The sequence below is a fragment of the Microtus oregoni genome, unplaced genomic scaffold, assembly GCF_018167655.1.
Source record: "Microtus oregoni isolate MIOR12 unplaced genomic scaffold, Mior012 000002F_ref0000024, whole genome shotgun sequence".
NCBI classification, from domain to species: domain Eukaryota; kingdom Metazoa; phylum Chordata; class Mammalia; order Rodentia; family Cricetidae; genus Microtus; species Microtus oregoni.
In genome coordinates, this window is record NW_024543061.1 from 84,618,002 (window position 1) to 84,642,417 (window position 24,416).

Genomic DNA, 24,416 nt, shown 5'->3' on the forward strand with positions numbered 1-24,416 from the left:
ACAAGATCAGAAATGAAAACGGAGCCATAACAACAGACACTGAGGAAATTCAGAGAATCATTGGGTCTTGTTAAAAAGCCTATGTGTCCTTGGGCAGCTGAGGATAGGGAACCTGAAATGACCCTATCCTAGAGCAATAATGACGAATATCTTGCATATCATCATAGAACCTTCATCTGGTGATGGATGGAGATAGAGACAGAGACCCACACTGGAGCACTGGACTGAGCTCCCAAGGTCCCAATGAGGAGCAGAAGGAGGGAGAACATGAGCAAAGAAGTCGGGACCACGAGGGGTGCACCCACCCACTGAGACAGTGGAGCTGATCTATTGGGAGCTCACCAAGGCCAGCTGGACTGTGACTGAAAAAGCATGGGATAAAACTGGACTCTCTGAACATGGCAAACAATGAGGGCTGATGAAACGCAAAGGACAATGGCACGGGGTTTTGATCCTGCTTAATGTGCTGGCTTTGTGGGAGCATAGCCAGTTTGGATGATCACCTTCCTAGATATGGATGGAGGGGGGAGGACCTAGGACTTACCACAGGGCAGAAAACCCTTTGGACTGGAGAGGGAGGGGGAGAAGGGTGGGAGGAGGGGGAGAAGGGTGGGAGGAGGGGGAGGGAAATGGGAAGCTGGGAGGAGGTGGAAACTTGTTTTTTTTTCTCCTTTTCTCAATAAAAAAAAAAAGCCTATGTGTGACAAAGTTGGAAAATGTAAAAGAGATGGACTTGTTTTTAGATAAAATCCAAATACCCAAATTAAATCAAGACCAGGTGAGCAGCACACAATGCCTGTCTGCACTCTATGTGCTACCATACAGTTTGTGAGCTAGGAGCAAGGGGCTAGAGGTTAAAATACACAAACACACAGACAGAGAGACAGAGACATGGACCTCTAGTCAGTGGTAAGAAGCCCTTTATACACTAGCACCCTGGAGGCTTAGCACCCAACAGTCAAGTGGGCCAACAAGTGAAAACCTTATCCTCTGATCCTCAAGGCCAAGGCAACCTCTTTTGGCTACAGAAAGAAGAACTGGAGAGATAGCTCAGGGGTTAAGAGCATTGGCTGCCCTTTCAAAGGTTAGAAGTTTGATTCCTGGCGAAGTTTGATTCCTGGCAACCACATATTGGTTTTAATGCAGAATTTTACCAGAAATTCCAAGAACAGCTGATACCTATACTCCTTAATGTGTTTCACATTATAGAAACATAAGAGTCTTGCGAAACTCTTTTTTTGAAGCCGAATCAGGCTTAGGCAGCAGGAAGAGCAGGGCGGATTCCTGCCACCATACAGAGATGTGTTTTCAGACTGCACAGTGCTCTGCCTGTCAGATTTGGCTGTAACTTGGATGAAAAGAATTTCTGTGCTGCACGCTCAGCCTCAGAATTAAAGTGCTAAGTGTTGCTCCTACCTGGCGGCCCCAGAGCTAGCACAAAATGGTACGTCCTCCATTTTGAAATTTCAGCATGTCCTGAGTCCTGGGTCCTGGGTCCTGGATCCTGGGTCCTGGATCCTGGGTCCTGGGTCCTGGGTCCTGGGTCCTGGGTCCTTGGTCCAACGAATGCAAGTCAACAACAGACAGACAGGGCAATCCGATATCATCGGGGAAACTCCTTGAGGGGCCTCTCGCAGGCCCCCAAGCCAACAGTGGCCCAGTCATTCCCAGTCACAGTGGAGAATGTGCCTCACCAAGAAAATTAAAAGCTCAAATTTCTGCTGTAAAAAGTAATACTGGTCTAAATGATGAATTACGTGTGGAGGATGAGTCAAAAAAAACCTAGTAGGACAGAGTAAATGTATATTTTGGCAGACTTCTATTAATGATCAAAGACCAAAGCTAAGAGTCTGTATAAATGGCACTTTTATTAGCCATTTGGGCAAGAAACTGCTCTTGCCTGGACTATTGCATAAACTGGAAACAGAGAACCCGCAGAGAGAGGACTACTGAACTTGCCTAAAGGTGAGATGATCTTTTGGGGTTCCTGATTCATGAAAGAGTCTGCAAGACATTCTTCAGGACAAGCAGATAGTGACTGCCTTTGAAATTTCTGGTCCTGGGTCCGGGATCCTGGGTCCTGGGTCCTGGGTCCTGGGTCCTGGGTCCTGGGTCCTGGGTTTTTCTCTTACTAACAGGCTTGGAATTGGAGAGGGACTGAGCCAGAGTCCAACTTCAAAACCAGCTCTACATATTTATAAAGAAATGTTTAATAAGACATATATATATATATATATTACTTACAAAATGTGTCCATCCATCAGTAATTAAATATTCAGGGTCCCTTAATTTCTTTGAAGATGAGTATTTTCCTGTGGAGATAAGAAAAGAACCCTGCCTCCAACCTATCTATATTACTTACCATCAGTATGCTCGCCATCCTTGTGAAAGAATTGTTATTTATCTTTTCCATGTGGCTTCTCTTCTTCAAACCGAACCTTTATTAATTTTGACGGTATCCACAATTTTTCCTCACCTGTGGAGATAAGAGCAAAACCCCTTCCCCAATGTAGCACATCTCCTGGCTTCCATTGTGAGGTCAGCACATCCTTGAAATAAACTGGTTGATTTAGTTCAGTAGACTTTTCCATTATCCAATGTCTTTCTGCAGCCGTTGTTCCCTTCTCATTAGCGTTGAGAAAATTCAAGGTTAACAAAGCATTATGTAACCTATTTCTGGGGGTGTTTTCCACCCCTTTCTGTTTGTTCAACATATCCTTTATAGTTAGATTTGATCTTTCTATGACTGCTTGACCTGTAGGATTGTATGGTATACCTGTAACATGCTTGATATTGTAATAATCAAAAAACCGTTTCATTTTCCTAGAGACATAAGCAGGACCATTATCCATCTTTATTTGTGTAGGTATACCCATGATAGCCATGACTTCTAATAAATGAGTGATTACTGAATCAGCTTTTTCTGAACTTAAAGCAGTTGCCCACTGAAAGCCTGAATACGTGTCAATGGTGTGATGAACATATTTTAATTTGCCAAATTCTACACAGTGGAACACACCCATCTGCCAGATTTCATTCCTTTGGGTGCCCTTTGGATTAGCCCCTGCAGGCAGTGGCGTTTGGTTATAGAAAGAGCAAGTAGGGCATTTCTTTACAATCTCCTTAGCTTGTTGCCATGTAATTGAAAACTCTTTCTTCAAACCTTTGCTATTAACATGATGTTTTTTATGAAATTCAGAGGCTTCTAGCACACTACCAATCAATAATTGATCAATTTCTGCATTACTTTGTGCTAGAGGACCTGGCAGACCTGTATGGGATCGGATGTGTGTTATGTACATAGGGCAAAGCCTGTTCCTGATCAAATCTTGAACCTGGAGAAACAATGAGGTTAGTTCTGTATCATCAGGTATAAATTCAGCAGTTTCAATATGTAAAATAACTCTTTCTGCGTATTGTGAATCTGTAACTATATTAATAGGTTCTTTAAAATCCCTTAGCACCATAAGAATGGCATATAATTCCGCTTTCTGGACAGAATTATAAGGACTTTGTTCCACCTTACCCAAGTCTTCTGATTTGTAACCTGCCTTCCCTGATTTATTGGCATCAGTATAGAATGTATGGGCTCCAGTTATTGGAGCATCACGGATGATTCGAGGAAAAATCCAAGAAGTTCTCTTTATGAAGTTAAGCCTCTTGCTTTTTGAATAGTTGTTATTAATGTCTCCCAAAAAATTAGCACAAGCTCTTTGCCATGGTTCATTATCTTCCCATAATTTCTTTAGTTCATCAGCAGTGAAAGGCACTATAATTTCTGCTGGGTCTATGCCTGCTAGTTGACGAAGTCTCAGCTTGCCTTTTATAATTAACTCAGAGACTTTCTGCACATAAGTTTTCAGTTTCTTACTTGGTGTATGTGGCAAAAAGATCCATTCCAAAATAATATCATCTCTCTGCATTAAAATTCCTGTAGGAGAAATTTTTGATGGTAATATGACAAGAATACAATCAAGCTCTAGATTCACCTTGTCCACATGTGCCTGTTGTAATTTTTCCTCAATCATTGTCAGTTCCTTTTCTGCTTCAGCTGTTAATTCTCTGGGACTCTTTAAATCTTTATCACCATCCAAGGTTTTGTTCAAATGAATTATTAGATCAGGTGTTATTCCAATAGCTGGTCGTAGACTGGAAATGTCTCCTAACAGTCTTTGAAAGTCATTAAGAGTCCGTAGGCGATCTCTCCTAATTTGTGCTTTTTGTGTCTTAATTTTTTGCAAACCTATTTTATAACCTAAATAATTAACAGAATCTCCCTTCTGAATCTTTTCAGGAGCAATTTGCAATCCCCATTTAGGTAAAAATATCTTTATTTCTTCAAACAGCCTGTTCAAGGTATCCATGTTTGAATCGGATAATAAATTGTCGTCCATGTAATGGTATACTATAGATTTGGGAAATTTCTTGCATATTATTTGCAATGGTTGGTTCACAAAATATTGGCACAGGGAGGGGCTATTTAACATACCCTGGGGGAGGACGGCCCAGTGGTACCTCCTCGAAGGTGGAGAATTGTTATAAGTAGGCACTGTGAAAGCAAATTTTTCTCTATCTTCTTTTTGCAAAGGTATAGTGAAAAAACAATCCTTTAAATCAATAACTATGAGAGGCCATCCTTTAGGTAATAAAGAGGGCAAAGGAATTCCAGATTGCAGAGGGCCCATAGGTTGAATAACCTTGTTGATGGCCCTGAGATCTGTCACCATTCTCCATTTACCTGATTTTTTTCTTAACCACAAATGCAGGACAATTCCAAGGGCTGGTAGATTCTTCTATATGTCCAGCATCTAATTGTTCTTGTACCAGCTGTTCTAAAGCCTGTAACTTTTCCTCAGTTAAAGGCCATTGCTTTGTCCATATTGGTTTCTCAGTCAACCATTTTAGAGGCAAGGCTGTTGGTATCTCTGAAGGGACATCAATTGCTTGTTCTTGTACAGCCCAAATGGCCAGTTTTCTCTGTTTGTGATATCTTTTAATATTATTCTCAGAAATATAGGCTCTAGAAGTAGCAGGAATGTTAATTTCGGTATTCCATTGTTGTAATAGGTCACAACCCCATAAATTCATTGCGATATTGGCTACATATGGCCTTAATTTTCCTATTTGTCCCTCTGGCCCTATACATTCAACCCATCTCGTGCTCTGCCTTACTCGAGATAGGGTTCCAATTCCCAGGAGCTGAACATTTACATTCTGAAGAGGCCAATACGGATGCCAAGATTCTGGGGTAATGATACTTACATCAGCACCTGTGTCCAGCAGGCCAGTAATAAAAATGCCATTTACACACACTCTCAGTTTAGGTCTTTGATCATTTATAGAAGTTTGCCAAAACACACGTAACTTATCTTTCTGATCATTATTGCTTGTAACAGTAGGCATGGGGCTTCCTAATTGTCCTGACGAGGCATGTTCTCTGCAGAAACTGGAAATGACTGAACCATGTTTGCCATGGGAGCCTGTGAGGCCCCCCCTCTCACGTTTCCCGACTGTATCAGGTTGCCTTGTCTATCTCTTGTAGACCTGCATTCATTCATCCAATGTCTGCCTTTTCCACATCTTCTACATAAACCTGAAGGCTGAGTCCTTCTATTTCTGTTATTTCTAGAAGATGCATTATTATTATTATTTCTGAAAGATGCATTATTATTATTATTTTTATTATTATTATTATTTCTGAAAATCCGTTGTCTACAATTCCTTTTCATATGACCCATTTTGCCACAATTAAAACATTTGGTATTCTGGTATCTCCTTTTACCATTGGAAATTGCTTCTTCTACCCATGCTTCAGTGCCATAATCAAATGTATCAACATTGAGTGTATGCAAGACCCATTCTTCCAACGGCGCTGATCTGAGCTTTAAAGGCCCCAAAATCCTTTTGCATTCCACATTTGCATTTTCATAAGCCAAAGACTCAATCATTATACGTCTTGCTTCTGGGTCAGATATCCCTATTTGTACAGCCTTAGTTAATCTTTGTAAAAAGTCACTAAAGGGTTCTCTCTGACCCTGTTTAACTCTGACAAATGATTCCATTCTCTGTCCTGGGTCTTGTACCCTGTCCCAAGCCCTTAAGGCTGCTGTAGTACACATGAAGAGTGTGTTTTCATCCAAATTAGCTTGTTCCTGAGGGTCGGAAAAGAGCCCTTCACCTAGAATTTTATCTAGGGAAATGTCAATTCCCTTCACTTTTTCCTGCTGTTCTAAAAGTCTAGCCTCTTGCCTGAATAAGCATTTCCATTTCAATTGCGGTCCACTCTCAAGTACCTCAGAGCTCAGCTGGAGCCAGTCCAAGGGGGTTGCTCTGCTTGTCGTGGCCCAAGATCTTAGCATCTCTTTAACAAAAGAGGCTTGCATCCCAAAAGTCATGACAGCCTGTTTAATTTCCTTGAGGTCATTCATACGGACAGGCTCCCATGTATCCTCCTTGATGACCCTAGGGTTTCTGGAACCAATCACCTTCTCTGTTGTTATTACTGGAAAGGCAGGTAGAGCTGTAGGTAGAGCTTTGTGGAAATTGTCCCAGAGAGATTTACCCACAGATGGAGTTAAAATTTGCCTTTCTACCCTTTGCTCTTCTTCATCAGAATTTAGAAATTCCTCAATCTTTTCAATTCTATTCACCATTGCCTTCTGCAATCTCAGAATCTCCTGTCCAGAATTATGATCCAAAGCCTTCATTGAGGATTCTAAAGTATGAAGTTTGTCCATTAGAGATAGCATCTCATCTTTGGACATAATATTTATATTTATATAAACCATGCCTTCTTGTATTGACAATCTTTCCGCCAATCTGTCATAAACTTTAGACAAAATCCGATTGTCACATTCAGCAGTTTTGATTCTCTCAGTTAATGTTTCATTTCCTACAGAAAGGGACTGAATCTTACGATCCAAATCAGCTGTTCCCTCTTCCATAGTAATGAATTTCTCCTTAATATCAGCCACTAATGTTTCAGTTCCTACAGAAAGGGACTGAAGCTTACGATCCAAATCAGCTGTTCCCTCTTCCATAGTAATAAATTTCTCCTTAATATCAGCCACTAATGTTTCAGTTCCTACAGAAAGGGACTGAAGCTTACGATCCAAATCAGCTGTTCCCTCTTCCATAGTAATGAATTTCTCCTTAATATCAGCCACTAATGTTTCAATTCCTACAGAAAGGGACTGAACCTTACGATCCAGATCAGCTGTTCCCTCTTCCATAGTAATGAATTTCTCCTTAACATCAGCCTGGAGAACTTCAAACTGATTCTTGAGAAGATTGTTGTCATTCTCAATTGTTTTTAAGCATTCAATCTCTGCCTTAAGAATCCTGGATTCATCTCATAAAGACTTTATCATATTTCTATTATCAAACCATTTAGTGACTATGAAAACTACGAATCCCAGAAGGATCCATATATGTGGGGTGATAGACACCTCTTGTAAAATCTCCCACATGGTACAATTTAAAAAACTGTTAAATTCTTGAATACTAATGTGTTCAGACATTTTATTTATAAAGAAAATTTTTTTACCTGCAATGATTGGTTCCTGCCAGTGGTGGTCTCTGTGGTTTTGGAGCCTGTCCTGGAACTAGCTCTTGTAGACCAGGCTGGCCTCGAACTCACAGAGATCTGCCTGTCTCTGCCTCCCGAGTGCTGGGATTAAAGGCGTGCACCACCACCGCCTGCCCGGCCTTGAACTCACAGAGATCTGCCTGCCTCTGCCTCCCAAGTGCTGGGATTAAAGGGGTGCACCACCACCACCCGGCCAAGTCACTTTGTATCAGACCAAACCTGCTGCTGTGGCGGCTTTTGTTGCAAAACCGCAGGTACTTGAGTTTCTGCTCATTCAGGCAGTGGGGTTCCGCTGCAAACTTAGCCAAGGCAGGCAGGGAGGGGTTAATTGCTCTGGCGAGCAGGCGGGGCAGAATGGGTCTGTGTGGCCGAGTGTGTCTCGGACTTGGCACTGGGGCCCGAGTCACGAACTGAAAAACAGCACCCAGGAGCGTGCTGTGTTAGTTAGTGGGCTATGCGTTTGAGTCAGGGGCAAAATAGCCCCACGTTGGGTGCCAAAATGTAACAGCATAAATGAATGCAGACAGATTGTAAAAAAAAATATATAATATATATATATATATATATATATATATATATATATATATATATATATCTTTAATGGAGAAATAGACTTACAGAACCACCGTTCCCGCGGAGACCAGGAAAGCAGAAGCAGTGGCTGGGAGCATGCTCGCCAAATTTATAGGCAAACATTAGCCTGAGGCGAACACGCCCCCTAAGGGGCGGGACTTATCCCTACATGTACTCATATGCAATAATGCATAATCTTAAAACCAGGCATGGTGCCACATTCTTATAACCCCAGCAGTGGGCAGACAGAGACAGGCAGATTTCTGGGACATAGTGGCAAGCCAGCCCAGCCTAAACATGGACTTCTAGGTACCAATGAGAGACCCTGCCTCATAGAAACAGGAAGATAGATACCCAGCGTTGTCCTCTGGTTTCCACGCGCACAAGTACACATGCACCCTCCCACACAGAGACTTCTCTGTTTCTGCTACACACACACACACACACACACACACACACGTGCACACACCTGCCTTAATCTCAGCCTCAGCTCTTGGGGCTGTGCTAACCCTTGGAGAGCCCAAGTCTTTTGTCATATTTTCAGCTAGCCAGCTGCCACTGGCAGAGCGATTGTAAAACTACAAGGCAATGAGAGGAATCACTCAGGAGGAATGCATCCCACAAGTCAGCTCAGCTGCAGCTCTCGCCGAGCGAGCGTGTAGATCTTTCTAATTGTGTTGCTATGCCCTAAGGCCCGCAGTTGGAGAGGGGGAGACGAAATCATGTGTAGGAATTCACTAATTAAGAGCTCATGCAATTTCCTGTGTGGTAATGTCTATGGATCACCACAACGCCTTTCTCACAGGAGACCCAGACAGAAGGGAAGAGCCAGGAGATTCTCAGGAGGAAAGAAAGGTTAGCTGTTTAGGGGAAAATTTCACATCCCAAACCCAGGGCTCTTCTGAGCACTGTAATGTGAGCCCCTTTAACATCAGAACTGATTTTTCTTTTGTTAATATGATGTGTGCTATATACATGTGTGCATACACGTGTGCATTGGGAAGCCAGATGCTGACATTTGATGTCTCCTTGGTCACTCTGCACCACATGTTTGAGGAAGGGTATCTCACTGACCCTGGTGTTCACAGATTGTCTAGACTGGCTGGCCTGATGACTCCCAAGGATCTTCCTGTCTCCCCAGCACTGGCCCTACAGACGTGTGTGCTGTACCTTCATTTTGTACATGAATGTTGGGGATTTGAACTGAGGTCCTCATCCTTGTGTAATGACTCCACCCACAGAATCATTCCCCCCTGTACCCCCAGTTCCTTCCTCTATGAGGCCATCTCTGCTTTGCAAATGATCTGGCTGAGAGGATGTCATGGCTCTGTCATGTTGAGTAGATTTAAGAACAGCACTTTGGGGTTGAACGTGCAGAGAAGTTGTCTTGCTAAAATGAGGATTCTGATTTCATAGGTCTGACAAGAGTCTTAGAGACTATATTTCCAAAAAGCACACGGGGTTTCTATTGCTACTGGTCAGCCAGCAGAGCTGCATGCGTTCAAGGTTTTAAATCACTTCAGAACTAATCCAGCAGGTGCAATTTTAGATTGTAAAAGATACTCTCTAAAAAAAATTAAATTAAATTAAACCCACACACCAGGAAGCTAGTATGATTTTCAAAGCTAAATAGTTATGTCTTTTTGGGCCAAGTAGGAGCTCTTGCAAGATGAGGCTTCGAGAGGAAGTTGGCAGGACCAAGCAGTGAAGACCAGAGCCAGACCAACTCTGAGGAGGCAGGAGGCTGCCCAAATTACCATGGGCAAAGTGCTATGGTAACTCCAGGTCCAATCAAAGCCATTTTGAGAATCTGAGTTAAAGACTGGCTGGTGGCGTCCAAAGCAGCCATAATCAGGCAAGAGGCAGTGATCTGGTTCCAAAAGTGTTGATCTAGAGAGAAACTGGACCCATAATACCTGTGTGGGAATAGAAAAGTCCAGACTTGAAAAGATGGTGGGTCCTGGCCAAGCAAACTGCGGTTCTGGGCACGGTATCCATTACAAAGACCTGTACCAGGGTGGAAATCCTGTCTGTGAGCATGGATGAGCCCACACATGGCGGGCAGGGAGGAAGCTCATTCAGTGAGTCCAGGGATTTGTTCAGGAGATGCCAGATGCTACGATTAGCATCTCACAGCTACTTTCATGCCCCCGACCCTCAGCTCTCTAAGAAGACTCACGGAACCTGCAAGCCAGGCGGCAAGGCATGCCCTGTCAGAAGATGAGTGCTTAAAAGAACTTGTCTGTGATGGAAGACATTGTGCTTTGAATGCACATGGGCCCCATTGGCTCCTAGGGGTGGTCTCATTGGAGGAAGTGTGACTCTGCACATTTAACTAGATGATACACAGGAAGGAACAGAACAGGAGGGTGATGTGGCTCATTTAGCAGAGGCCTTCCCTAGCCCCTCAGTGAAACATAAACTTGGCACTTGGGAGGTGGAGATAGGAAGACCGGAACTTCAAGGTCACCATCAGCTATGTGTGTGAGGCCAGCTTGGATTACATGAGACTCTATCTTAAAACAACAGCGAAATTTGCTAAGAGGGGACAGGGTTTAGAGAGAGGGTTCAGTGGTCAAGAGCACTGACTGCTCTTGCAAAGGACCCAAGTTCAGTTCCCAGCACCCACATGACAACTCACAACTAGTAACTATTTTCAGGGGGATCTGACGCCCTCTTCTGGCCTCCACAGTGACTGTGTGCACATGACGCACACACATGGCATGCAGACAAAATACCCATCCATAGAGAACACATTGTATGCACACATATGTACTTGCAAATATGAGTAAACGGGAAACACAGAGAAAGGCAAGTCCAGACGATGCTGACTATTTCCTGAGCTGAGTCTGATGAGCACAGCACTGTTAATGAGCACGTAGTGAACCTGGGATTTACACTGTGAATTCAGCAGCTTCCAGAGGACACCATCGTTGTCAGTGCGTCCATAGATTTAGTAAAGCCATGAGATGAGATTTTATTGTGAAGGTGGCTGCTTACTTGATGCTCCTCCCATCCAATTACACACACATGCACACACTCACATTTATACCTGGGTTCCATTCGACACACACACACACACACACACACACACACCAAAACATTTTCATCCAACTTAAAAAAAGAATTGGGTACATGTACCTTCTCAAGGCATAGTATCCAGGCAAGAAAAACTAACAATAATTTAAGGGGCAATGTGTAACCGAGCCCTCAAAAACACTCCCCTCCCCTATGCTTGCGACTCATGCCTGATGCCTGTCCTCCCTTTTTGGGAGGCAGTGCAGCACCGAGGGCTTTGGAACTCGTGTTTCTCTTAGGTGTTGTTGGCCATTAAAGTAAACTAGCCAAGGTGCCTTAGCTGATTAGTTTTCTGAACTGCCTGGAATGAACCAGGAGAAAATATCCCACATGTTTCTTCCTCAGCACGGGGACAATGTCATCTGTCGCTGGATGAGCCTGGGTTCTTAAGAGAAAGTTGAAAGGGGGCTCAGTCTGTGGCATCTGTATCTCTCAGTTTAGCCAGTGAGGGTTTAAGGAATCCAATTAACTTGTGATTTGGGCATTAAAGGAGGCCAGCCAATTCAATGCCTACCAAGTGTCTTAATTCCCACCCCAGGGGGGTCTCAGGTATCCCAGGATGGCCTCAGACTCACTATGTAACCAAGGATGACTTTGAACTTCCGATTCTCCTGCCTCCACCTCCCCAGTGTCAGAATCAAATCATTCCCAAAGGTGAGCCTCCTTCATTCTGCTTTCTACTGCTGTGATAAACACCACAACCAAAAGTAGTTTGGGGAGGAAGGGGCTTATTTCATCTGATGGGTTTCATACAGTCCAGCATCAAGAGGAGTCAAGACAGGAGCTCAAAGGAGTTTGAAACCATAGAGGAATGCTCTCTACAGACTTGCTCAGGGGCCCACGTTCTGCCGCTTTTCTTACACAGTTCAGGCCCACTGGCGTAGGAATATACACACAGGGCTGAGCCCACCTATATCTTTAGCAATAATTTTAAAAAATGGCCATAGACCTGCCCAAAGCCAATGTGAAGCAGTCAGTTCTTAGGTTGAGCATCCTCTTCTGGGTGTCAGATTCACAGCTGAAGCTAACTATGACACAGCCCACAGTTAAAATTAACCTCTGCACAGGGGACGGTAACAGCTGGGAGGTTTCAAGTTTTGATACTGTTGTCTTTATCTGCATCCTGCCTACACAGGGAGCCAAGCACCAGCCTGCACAGGGAGCCAAGCAGGCTGGGAAGTTTAGGCAGGATTGGCCATATTCTTAGGACCTCAGTTGACGGGGTGAGGGCCACCTAACAGAGGACCATCTGCTATCCTTGGAACTCACTGATCTGATGAGTAGCCAGACATGCGACCTGCCCATCGAGGTTCTATTCACGTGGACGGTAGAACTTGACTCATACAATTGGTTCCCACTCCGGTTTCTGTCTCCTCTACTCACCAATTAAGGAGTGAACTCCTGGCCATGAGATCAGCCAACAGCTCTTACCATTCTCTCATGATTAGCCATCTGCATGTTAGGATATTCCCTAGCTCAGAAGATGCCAGAGATTAAAGCAGGGATCGCCTGTTTCCCAGGGTGAAGGAATCTTCAATGAGAAATGCTTACTTGATTATATAACTACCTTTAAACAAATACAAGTCACTTTGTTCTTTTAAAAAAAAAGTTCAGCTTTGAAAATTAGGGACCAGAGACAGCACAGATCTCTTAAGAATGGGACGGCAAGGGCTGGAGAGATAGCTGCTCCTCAGAAGACCCAGGTGTAATTCCAAATACTCACTGGATGCTCACAAACATCTGTTAACTCCAGGGCCACAGGATCCAGTACCCTCTCCTGGCCTGCATGCAGTTACAAAGACAGACATGGAGCCAAACACACAGACACATAAAACAAAAATAAATGCTTATAGAAAAAATAATGGAAAATTGGAAATATTTTTTTTTCATTGCATTTAAAAAAGCCCCTGGTAACCATGACTTTGGGGGAAAATAGCCACAGGTTTCCTAGGAGGAGCTGGAAAGCCACGCAGATACTTCATGGATCAGCATCTACACCTACCTGATCATGAGGTTCCCAACTTCAGGACGTGAATTTGCCTCCTGTCGACATTCCAAAGGAAGTCAGGCTGTGTAATACGCATGTTATCAAGACAGGAAGGCTTGGTCACGTGTCTTATGTGGGATCAGACCCTTGATGAGGAGAATATGCTTAAGATCATGTTAAATCAGCCTTGTAGAAAAATCATCACAAAAGCTGGAAACCCCTTCCTTACTATCTGTACTTCTCATGTCAACAGAGACATGTCCGACCCTGAAGGAGACATTGTCTCATCCATCTGTCACAGCGGTGCCTGCAATGTGTGTCCCCTCCCTCAGCAATGACATGTCTCCCGAGTCATTCCTGGGGAAGAGCAGCATTGACACTGTCAGAAGGGGAAGGACTTTCCTGATTCCATGTGTTGTTTCTTTCTCCCTTTTTCTTGTCCCTCGATGCTGGAGGATCAGACCCATGGCCTTGGGCTTTCTAGTCAAGTATTCTGCTGCTAGGCTTTGACCCCAACACTTACATCTAATTCCCTGTTAACGATATTAGCATGGACCGAGATTTTCAAAGGTTAACAATGTGTGCAGGTCTTAACACAAGATTCTCTTAAGTTCAATTTATGGCAATTCTTAAAAAAAAAAAAAACACCTTTAGTTTTTGTTACACTTACATTAATTTGAATAAACCACCAAAGAACATATGTGGGGCTGGAGGCATAGCTCAGTGGTTAAGAGCACTGGCTGCTCTTCCAGAGGACCTATGTTGAATTCCCAGCACCCACATGGCATCTCACACCTGTGAAATTCTAGTCCTAAGAGTTCCAACATCCTTCTCCAGCCATGGGGATCTGGCACATATATGTGCACAGACAGACATGAAATCAGGAAAAAAAAATCTATACACATAATTGTAAAAATGCATATATAATAAATATATTTATGGATTTGGCTTTATTCTCTCAAAGGCAAGTGCATTTGAAGGCAAGTTGATCAAGAACTAATATAGTTACAAGGTCTTTTTTATGCTATTGGGCCTTGACCATGTATCTTTGTAAAGTATTTTGTACTCTGAAGGTAACTAGCCACATGCTGGAGCATCATTTGTCAGAGAGGTGAACTCATTACGGCAGAAAACAGAAGACCAGTTTTAGTAACTTTGCTCACAGCTAAATACCTCACAAAAGCAAGTAGAGAAAAGGGGGCTGATTTTGACTCAGTCTGAAGAGATGTGCTCTTCATGGCAGGAAGGTTTCATGGCCAGATGGATGGCTGCGTGCAGCCCCGTGATGAGAAGTCCAGGCTGCTTGTTCACAGCCTGGTAGGTCGGTGAGCAGACACAGGAATGCCGTCGCTCAACAGGTTCCTTTCCCTTTCGAGGCCCACATCCCAGCCCATTAGGTCTCGTCATCCAAACTCAGGGAGGTCCGTCTCCCTTCAGATGACAGTTTGAGATTGGCTATCACATCGATCGTCTTTCTGTGCCACACTGAAAGGCAGGGACAAAACACTGTAGCCAGGGGAGATGGTTTGTTTGCTTGATTTACTCATGTGCTGTGTTAAGGGATGGTTGGGAGCATTCTATGGCAGGCACACAGAGGTCAAAGGAAAACCTGTAGAAGTCAGTTCTTTCCTTCAACCAGGTCAGTCCTGGGACTGAATTTATGTCATCAGGCTGGGTGGCCAGGACTTTCCTTCCTGTGCCATTTCACCAGCCCAGGGTGGTTCTTAAATGCCCCTTTTATTTCTTGCTCAAACATTTGGGATGGTCGTGTGGTTTCAGGTATCTGGTGCCCTCAGTCCTTACGCTTGGTGCTGCCGTGGCTCAAACATGCCCACTCCATTTACTGCAGCTACTGCCCAAACCTTGGGACATACTATAACTTCACACATGCAAGCTTGACGGTTTCACGACACGAGACAGTGTGCTTTTCAGTTGTTTTATTGACAGCAGCAAAGTGTGCATAATCACAGATCTGAAGAGCCTGCCAACAATGAAGAATTTATCTGTTGCAGAATACAACCACCTCGGGTCCTTAACACAAACATAGAGCGCTGCACTCAACATGGCTGTGGCCCAAGGCCACCTCTGAGTGCATAACTGTGCTTCTATAAACCCTTCACCCAGTGTCCGCATGTCACCACCTTTGCACTACCATCCCTTTAAGTCCCTTCAAGACCTTCTGACCATGTTCCCTGAAAGCCAAGCCTTGCTCACAATGCCTCTTTCTGTCTGCTTAAGAAAGATGTGGCCCCTGTGCTGACGCTGTTCCCTCCCATAATCTCTGATGTCAAAGCTTGTGGTACTCATTTGCTCTCCGCACCAACATCACCAGGCGAGGTAGCAAAGGAGCACAAATCCTGGGCCTGTGTAACTCAGGCTTCCTGTGTGTAGCTATGGCTGCCCAGATATCTGTGGGAGCACATCTGGACACCACTGTCTATTTAGACTCAGGCTCCTGACTCTGAACGCAAAGGCTAAAGAGCAGACACGACTCTCTCCTGGATAAACCGGGAAATGAAAGACCTTTCCACTCACAGTCCCTAAACAAGGGAAACACTGTCTGGAATTATTCTGTTACCCAGCCAGGTGGCACATCAATGCTCACCCAAGAGAATGGCACAAAAGGTGGATGAAGATCAAAACCCAGAGTGTCTTCCTACCTACCCTTCTGTTTGGCATTTAACACTCAAAGTACAGCATTGTCATTTCCATGTGGTTGGCACTTTATCATGAATTCTGTCCAGGGCAATCACTTCAGTTCCAATATAACCTTAAAATGTAACATCATTCTCCCAACCGACCATGATGCAGGAGTCAGTGGACAAGAAAGACAGTGTGAGGTGATGCTGCAGCGTGCTTCCAGAATCGGGCATGGCTTCCGAAAGTGGTCCAGCATGGAGACAGGAAGCACGCTTCAGTGTTTGTTTTTATAGTAAATACGTACCGAACACCTATCGTGTGCTGGGCTTTGAGGATACAACCATCTAGAAGGCATAGGGCCCCTAGTCCATAGCAGCATGGTGAGCAGGCAGTTCTAATACTATACAAAAGGCAGTGGGGGCAATGAGCTTGAGCCTCAGAGACCCTCCAGGTGAAACTGCGGCAGACCCTGATACCAGGGAGGGACAGTTCCTCCTTAGCTTGGACTTAAGGACCTACAAAAGCACGGAGGGAAGAAATCCAGGTGACTGCATTTTTGACTCAAAGACAAAAAACAAATCAAGACATGACCATGCCCAGCCGTCACCCGGCTTCAGAAGGCGGAGGCAAGAGGACGGTGTTGAGTCTGAGATCAGCTTGGGCAGACATCAGGGAGTACCAGGCCAGCCAGGGCTACCTAGAGAGTTCAACTCCCAACCAAAACCCAAAAAAACCTCACTGGCAACAATAACAAAAAGCCCTGCTGAGTGTTCCCAAGGCTACCCATGAGCCACAGGGACACCACCTATGAAATGTCCTCAGCCATCCTTCTGCACATACAGACGTCTCAGTGGTTGGGGGAACGCTACCTTCTGCTAACGAACATTTGGATCTTGTGCAGGACAAAGGGAGGCATCGATATCTTCTCAGAGAAAGCTCCAGTAGAGAAAACGACAGTAACCAGTCGCTACCGCGTTTACGGGTGATATCTGGTACCGACAATTTCTGTGGCTCGAGGAAAAACCTTAACTTGGTAACACACAAACACTGCATCTCTAACATAGAAAACTAAACAGGCGGTCACGGTTCGGGGCAGAGGTCTGTCTTCTGTGGCACACCATCGACCCACTGAGATTTTCCATCAGGGTAACACGATTGTCCAGTCACTCTCCTCCCTTCCGTACTACAACAAAAACAAAAACACATGTTTTAGTGTAAAACCAAGACTTGAGCAAACCCGAGCAGTCACAACTGTCCAATGGGCTCGATTACTACACCGCAGAGGGCTTGGCTGTTCAAAGCACAGACGGACCTTCTAGAGGACCTGGGTGTCCGCACACAAACGTCTGATTCCAGTTCCATGGATCCAAGGCCCTCTCTGGCCTCCATACACTTTCAACCCCTTCAGCATACCCATATACACGTAACTAAAAACAAAAATCAGTCTACAAAAAAAATCAGTAAATCAGGGGTGACAACACATGCTTGCAATCCCAGCCCTTGGGCGATGAAGGCAGGAGGATCTACAGGCGTTTAAGGCTAGCCTGGGCTATATGAGACCCTACCTCGATCAATAAAATGAAAATGGCCTTATTGTGAACCTGTAGCTGCCTTTTCCCATCCCATGAACCAAGAGCTCATTGTTCATACTGCTTTCCCTGATCATGAGGCCCAGGCTCCAGCTGCCCTGGGGCAGGTATAGCCGTGTCAGTATCCATCCAGACAGGAAAACATGCTTTGGAAGGGGAGTCTGACACTTCCAGTGATGTGAAGTCAGTTGGGTCTCCTTCAGCGGCCCTCATTCGAAGGCCTTTCTCCAGGGTGACGCTACTGAAAGACAGCAGAACTTTAGGGTGTGTGGCTTGGTCACCTGCCACCTGCCAACCTCAGAGACCAGATCAATATTGATTCTCTAAAACTGTGAGCTGGACAAGCCTTTCCTTGTAAATCCCTAGCCTTGAGTGTTTCACTACAAAGGTCACCAATGCCACATGGTTTAAGACACTTTTCCTATCTTTTCTTAGAATATGTAAATACTTAGGAACACCACAAGATTTGTTTTAAAGAAACTTATCCTAGCACTCGGGAGGCAGAGGCAGGTGGATCTCTGTGAGTTCGAGACCAGCCTGGTCTACAGAGCTAGTTCCAGGACAGGCTCCAAAGCCACAGAGAAACCCTGTCTCGAAAAACCAAAAAAAAAAAAAAAAGAAAAAAAGAAATTTATCTCAGCTTCTTGTTCCTTTCAGTGAAGAAACATTACTGTCTGTATTCTCTACCCTAGACCCCGAGATAAACTCCAGGTGACATAAAGAGAAGGAAAAACCTCCAGCATTAAAACAGCTGGAGGAGGGGACAAACGTGACTGATTATAAAGAAACATCAGGGTCTTAGGTGGCTCAGGAGGTATTTAAAAGGTTCCCACAGAGGTTCAGGGCTAGCCTGGTCTACACCGTGAGACCCTGTCTCAAAAGCAAACCCAGTGATACAGAGTCCCACAAGGGATGGATGCTGAAGGACAGACATGACCCTGTAAACCAAACCGTAGGAGGTTCAGCAGAGGCAGGCAGCATCACGGGACACAGAGCATCTGGAGAACAGAGCTGACCTAAAGACTGGGTGCTGCTGTGGCTTGGTGGGCAGAAACAGAAGAGCAGGCAGCAGCGTTGCCCATGCTTACCTCGGCTTCTGCTAAAAAAAAAAAAAAAAAAAAAAAAAAAAAAACAGGAGTGCTTTTCCTTGTTGGTTATAAATAGAAAGAAGGGGGGGGGGGGGGACAGAATAACCTTGTATTGAACTCTCGCCTGCAACAGGTGTGTATAGTAACCTAGCACCCTGGACAGTGTGGGTTATTGGCCCCATTGGACAAGCACTTACTTAGCCTAGCACTAAAAGTCTAAACGTCAAGTCAGATCCGAGGTTTCAGAGATTTCCCCCTGGGTCATACTGGCAAGAGCCTCAGTTTCTCTTTCCCTTGCGTTGCTGGTTATTACCCTTGTCTTCAAAATCTGTGGGACACTTTGTAGGGAAACATCATGTTTCCATGTAACACCCAAAGAGATCAAATCTCAAACATGATGTAACATCCTTCTTTTCTTGCTCCCTCAGTAATTGCCAAAATTGTTGTTCTTGGAAACAGGCTAGCTAGTCCCTTGGCGATCAGAACCAATTTGCCCTCTTGTAAGGGAATAATTTGGAGACTTGAGGACACAAGCACAAAATAATTGAGGGGAAAAAAGATGTGGTTTTGATTGCTGGTGGTTGGCCCTGGTGCTTACAAACGCTGGGAAATGTACGGTGCTCGTACGGGGTGAGTGGCGCTGAGGCACTTCCTGATCCCCTGTGCCTGTGCTTACAACCTCTTTGTCTCTCTGTTCTGTATGAGTTCCAAGTGAATTGTCGGCCTTTCGTGTGTTTTTAAAGGCTGGCTGTCTCGTAGCCTAGGCTGGCCTCAAACTTGCAACGTATCTGACGGCCACGAACTTCTGATCCTCCCACCTCCAACCCCCATGTGTTGAACTGTAGGCATGCACACGAAACCCACTGGCTGTAGGCATCACAACCCAGGGTGCCATGCGTGTTAGAAAGCCCGCTGCCAGGCAAGCTACATCCCCAGCCCATGTTAGAGTCAATGCCACCGTCGCTAAAGAACATGAAAGTCAAGAGAGAAAAGGTCTGGTTTTCTCAAATGTTCTACCATGCATGTCCTTTATTATATGTGTGTGTGTTATGCATTTCTGTATGTATATAGATACATGTGTCTGTGGATGTACACGTGTGCACATGCATGGAAAATCCCAAGGCCGACATTCTTCTACCTTATTCTTAGAGGTAGGGTCTCTCAGTCAAATCCAGAGCTCACGGATATGGTAGTCTCACTAACCACTTAGTTATTCACTTAGTAATTCAGAAGCTGGAATTCCCAGCTGGGTTGCTGTGTCCATCCAGTATTTATATAGGATTCTGGGGACCTGAGTACAATGGACAGTGAGCATTTTAATTCACCCACCCCCTATATGAATCTTTTCTATTTCAACTTTTTTTTTTTTAAAGACAGGACCTGAACTCCCTATGTGGAGCAGGCTGGCCTTGAAGTCAGAGATCCCCTTGCCCATACTTCCCAAGTACTGGTATTAAAGGGGTGTGCCACCTCACCAAGCTTCTTATGATTATGAGCCCCAAGGTGGGTTTGCTTGCAATATTTTCTTTACTTTTATTTTATGTATCTTAATGTTTTTGCTACATGTGCATATGTGCACCATATGCACAGAGTACCTCAGGCATGCAGAAGAGGGCATCAGATTTCTTGGAACTAGGGCTGTGAGCCCACTTGTGGGTTCTGGAGAATGAACTCAGGTCCTCTTCAAGAGCAGTAATATTCTTAACCTCTGAGCCATCTCCTAGCTGATCCCCAACCCCAGCTGGTCAAAACGTCTACCTGGATATCGGTCAACTTTTCCAAGATGCGGCTTGCAAGCTTGGGCCCATTCTCCATTGTTGGGATGTGCAGCATCTGCAGAAGAAGGGAGAGAGCGCTCTGAGAGTGGGCAGCACACATGGCATTCCTGTGACATGATGGCAACTCCGCTAGGCCCAGAGAGGCACCCCAGCATACCTACCACACACGCTACCTCCTACACCTGAGTTATCTCTGCTCAGAATTTGAAAAAAAAGTCAGCCAGTGACAGCGTGTTCGTTTCCTACCAACTCAATCGAGCACACAAAAGGTTTGAGTGCCATTCTTCGGACAGTCTAAGGGATTCGGGAGACTAGAAGAGGTCCCTGAAACAGTAGAGGAACTCAGGATTCTAAGAATTCATAGGATGAATAATTGCCCTCTATTGAACCCTCTGCCAACAATCCAGATCTCAAAGATATTTTGCAACAAACCAAAGCAAGTCATTTCAAAGGGATAAATTAAAGCAAGTCTCATCCCCATTCACAAAAGGGTTTCTGAACCTGCATCTAGGGCAAGGTGTACCTCCAAGGGCTGTAACTCCCATGGGAAGGCAGGCTAAATTCATAGCTGAAAGAGATTTCGTGCCCGTAGTGTGTATCTGAGTCCTGCCCGTTCATGTCTTGCTGGCAGGCTGGCTTTTGATGCTTTGATTTTAGTAGATAGCTCATATTCTCAAACACTCTTCTTATTATGCCTTTTTAGTGTAATAGGATAATTACAAGCCCTTTGGGTTCTGAATGCCTCCCAGAAGCATTTAGGAGAAGCATTAAAAATAAGTTAACCTTTGTAAACTTTTATTTCTAGAGTGGAGTAACAAGTGGATTTTAGTTACCAAAACGGACCAATATCACACATAGACACTGCCAAAAAATACTCAAACTAGCTTCCTGCAATCTCTTCTTTCCCTCTTTGTTTTTCTAGATCCCTCTCTGGCATGCATGCCTCCCTCCCATCTTTCTGCCACATGGATATAAAACCAGGTAGTTCTTCCACAGTGAAATAATCTTTACATGAAACTGTATCAGCAACCACCCCTGGAAAGCAAACACTGAAATGTCAAGCAAAACATCATCATCATCATCATCATTGTAAACCCAATCAGCTGAGGTTGAAGTCAGGGGAATTTACATTTAACAAGTCATTTGAAGCAGTTAGTCTTATAGGAATAACAAGCACACAACTACAGAATAATGCCTACAGTTACAGACTGCCCATACACATATAGAGTAACATTTACACATTTATAGAATGCCTGTAAAAATAATTCCTATCTTTACACTCTAAAAGTAGAGGCTGATCTGGGCAGTGGTGGCACACGCCTTTAATCCTAGCACTTGAGAGGCACAGGCAGGCAGATTTCTGTGAGTTCAAGGCCAGCCTAGTCTACAAAGTTAGTTCTCGGGTGGCCAGAGCTGTTACACAGAAATTCTATCTCAAAAAAAGACAGGCTGAATGACATGCATGAGGACTGGCTTTGCTATAATGGAGAAAGGCCTCCAACCGGCAAGATAACGCATACATGGCACAAGAAAGATGGGTAAGAGGGCTGCATGGTTAAGAGCACAGGCTGCTCTTCCAGAAGACCCCAATTTGATTCCCAGCACCCACAGAGTGACTTACAACCACCTGTGGCGGCAGTTTCAGGGGCTCCAGCACCCTCTTCTGGCATCCGTGGCATTGTGTGTACACAGTGCCCAGACAGACATGCATACAAAATAGCTGTACACGTGAAATAAAATAAATCTGTTCTTTATAAAAGGGACAAGTGTAGGAAAGAGGTAATCCTCGAATTGCTGCAGAGGTCTGAGTCCAACAACAGTGACGGCAGCAGAGGAAAGAGCGGGCAGTTCTCATGTGCTTTTCGTGCCTATTGTTGCTCCGCTCCTACGGCAGCAACTTGACTTTCCCTCGGAAGCTGGAACACTGAGCTTCCTGCTATGCAGCCTGCCTCAGCAGGCAGACAGAGCAAGGCAGCTGTGTTAAGTCTTTCCCCACAGCTCCACACTTGCCAAGGACACGGCTGACTCGCTATTCACGTCTGAGCCTTCACTAAACCGCCGGGAAGATGGAAGATCTGTGCCAACACAGGCCCAACCTGCTCAAATTTCCCTCACACATTTTATGACTTCATTACATGACAGGTAAGTGTTTATGTATTTCATAATTCCATTCATTTATTTGCTTACTGACTGAGATCATCGGGCAGAGTGCGGTGCTGTCAAACACATGAGAAGCTTCAAGAGTTGGCTTCTTTCCTTCCGTTATGTGGATCCCAGGGACCGAAACTCAAGTTTTCAGCCTGGATGAAAGATATCTCCACCACTGGGCCATCTCGCCAACCCCAGGGCAAAAGCTGACTTTAGAAATGACTAACATATAGAACCTTTTGTCTTACCTGGCCTTTGTACAGAACTCCTGAGACTGGACAGACAATGCCGGCCGTCCCTGAGCCGAACATCTCCTTCACTCTGTTCCCCTCCAGGGCGGTGGTCAGGTCATCCATGGTGAGGTACCTCTCACACACCTTAAACTCACCCTGTGTAGAACAGCAAAAAATAAACAAAGAAGAGAAAGAGAAAAGTCAGTGCTTACCTTTGGGTCTGGCTGAACTTCCAAATGAAGTCACTAAGATGCTCCCAGCGCATTCGTGGCGTGTTCTCACACATGCCTGGTTCAAGACCCACATGCTGTCATGGATTAGGTCTCCCACTTAATACATTCTCCATGTCTTTGATAATAAAGGAGAAAAATTGGTGGCATCACACATCAGTACTGGGGGAGCTGCCAGGCTCTGAAGGCGTCGTCACCTCCTCTACGTCAGAGGGAGGACACTTGGCTTCCAGAAGGTTGAGGGGCTTCCTTAAGACCAAACAGCTAGGTTGGGCAGTAGTGATACACGCCATTAATCCCAGCACTCGGGAGGCAGAGGCAGGCGGATCTCTATAAGTTCGAGGCCAGCCTGGTCTACAAGAGTTAGTTCCAGGACAGGCTCCAAAGCTACAGAGAAACCCTGTCTCGAAAAACCAAAAAAGACCAAACAGCTAGTAAACAGAGGACTAGATCTGAACTAAGCCTGATCTGATTGCTTTTGAAACTGGTAAGAATCATAACTAAGCTGATATAACTGAAATAGTCACTGTTAGGAGCCAATATTTTGATTTTATGAGAATTAAACCTAGCAGTGTTGTGATTTTGTACAAAATTAAATTGCTAAACAATTTGTGTTCCAGAAACCAGCAAACATTACTGACAACAATTAAGGTCTGTGTTCTAAAGAGAAAAAAAAAAAAACGGAAAACAAAATAACCCATCTTGCAAGTCAACAGAATCATGTTCACTGGGCTCATCTTTATCTCTGGACTAGCTCCCTGGCAAGTCGCGGTGACCCCGAGAGCCTCTTGGCACTCTGTCTGTTTCAAGAAAGCTTTAAAATAAACTGCAGCTAAGAAGTCAAAAAAGACCCTTCCATAATAACCTGTTTTCCAAGCTTGGGAACGGGAGGTGTGGAACACACGCAGGCTCACACCCTGTCATCAGGTCTTGCGTACTTGGTCGATTTGTTCTCCTAATAAAACAAATTACTGAGCTCCGAAAAGCCATCACTCCAAGTGCAGACACATTTGGGACAGGGCAAGCTGTTGTAAATGAAACCAACGGTTTGCAAATGCCATGTCCGATGTGGCAGCCGACAGGCGGCAGTTGGTTCTGTCCACTCTGTACAGGGTAGGATTGTTTAGCCATTTCCTCTCCTTTCAGTCTTTTCCAGAGAAACCGCTGGTCCGCTCTGAGATAATGTGTGTGTCTAAACATTTGTCTGCGAGGACTGTCTGGCCACAGTGTGCTCAAAGCCTTCCCGTGGTCTCTGGGGACCTTTAGAACATGTGGGTCACAAGCACCAGCCAAGACCCACGCCAGCCTGCCAGCCCACTCCACATCCACCTCACAAATGCTGCGTCACTTCAAATAACACACGCTTCAATACTCCTGCCTCTTATGCATGGATTGGAAAGTTTGTTGAAAACAACTTTATATTTGCTTTAAGTGTTTTTAATTTCAAAATAAGCATGTGTAAGATAATGGGGGGATAGTAGAAG

General features: G+C 44.7%; 1 protein-coding gene across 3 annotated transcripts in view; it reads right to left on the reverse strand.

Annotated features, from left to right (window-relative positions):
- Window positions 1-15,148: 15,148 nt before the first annotated feature.
- Bcat1 (branched chain amino acid transaminase 1) overlaps window positions 15,149-24,416 on the reverse strand; it is a 71,707-nt gene continuing 62,439 nt past the window's right edge. For all 3 annotated transcript variants that reach the window (XM_041644222.1, XM_041644216.1, XM_041644228.1), the window contains 3 exons: window positions 22,718-22,858; window positions 20,302-20,376; window positions 15,149-17,049 (listed from right to left, as the gene is read on the reverse strand). In XM_041644222.1, the coding sequence (XP_041500156.1) occupies window positions 17,008-17,049; window positions 20,302-20,376; window positions 22,718-22,858 (258 nt within the window). In that variant the 3' untranslated portion in view covers window positions 15,149-17,007. The remainder of the gene's footprint in view (window positions 17,050-20,301; window positions 20,377-22,717; window positions 22,859-24,416) is intronic.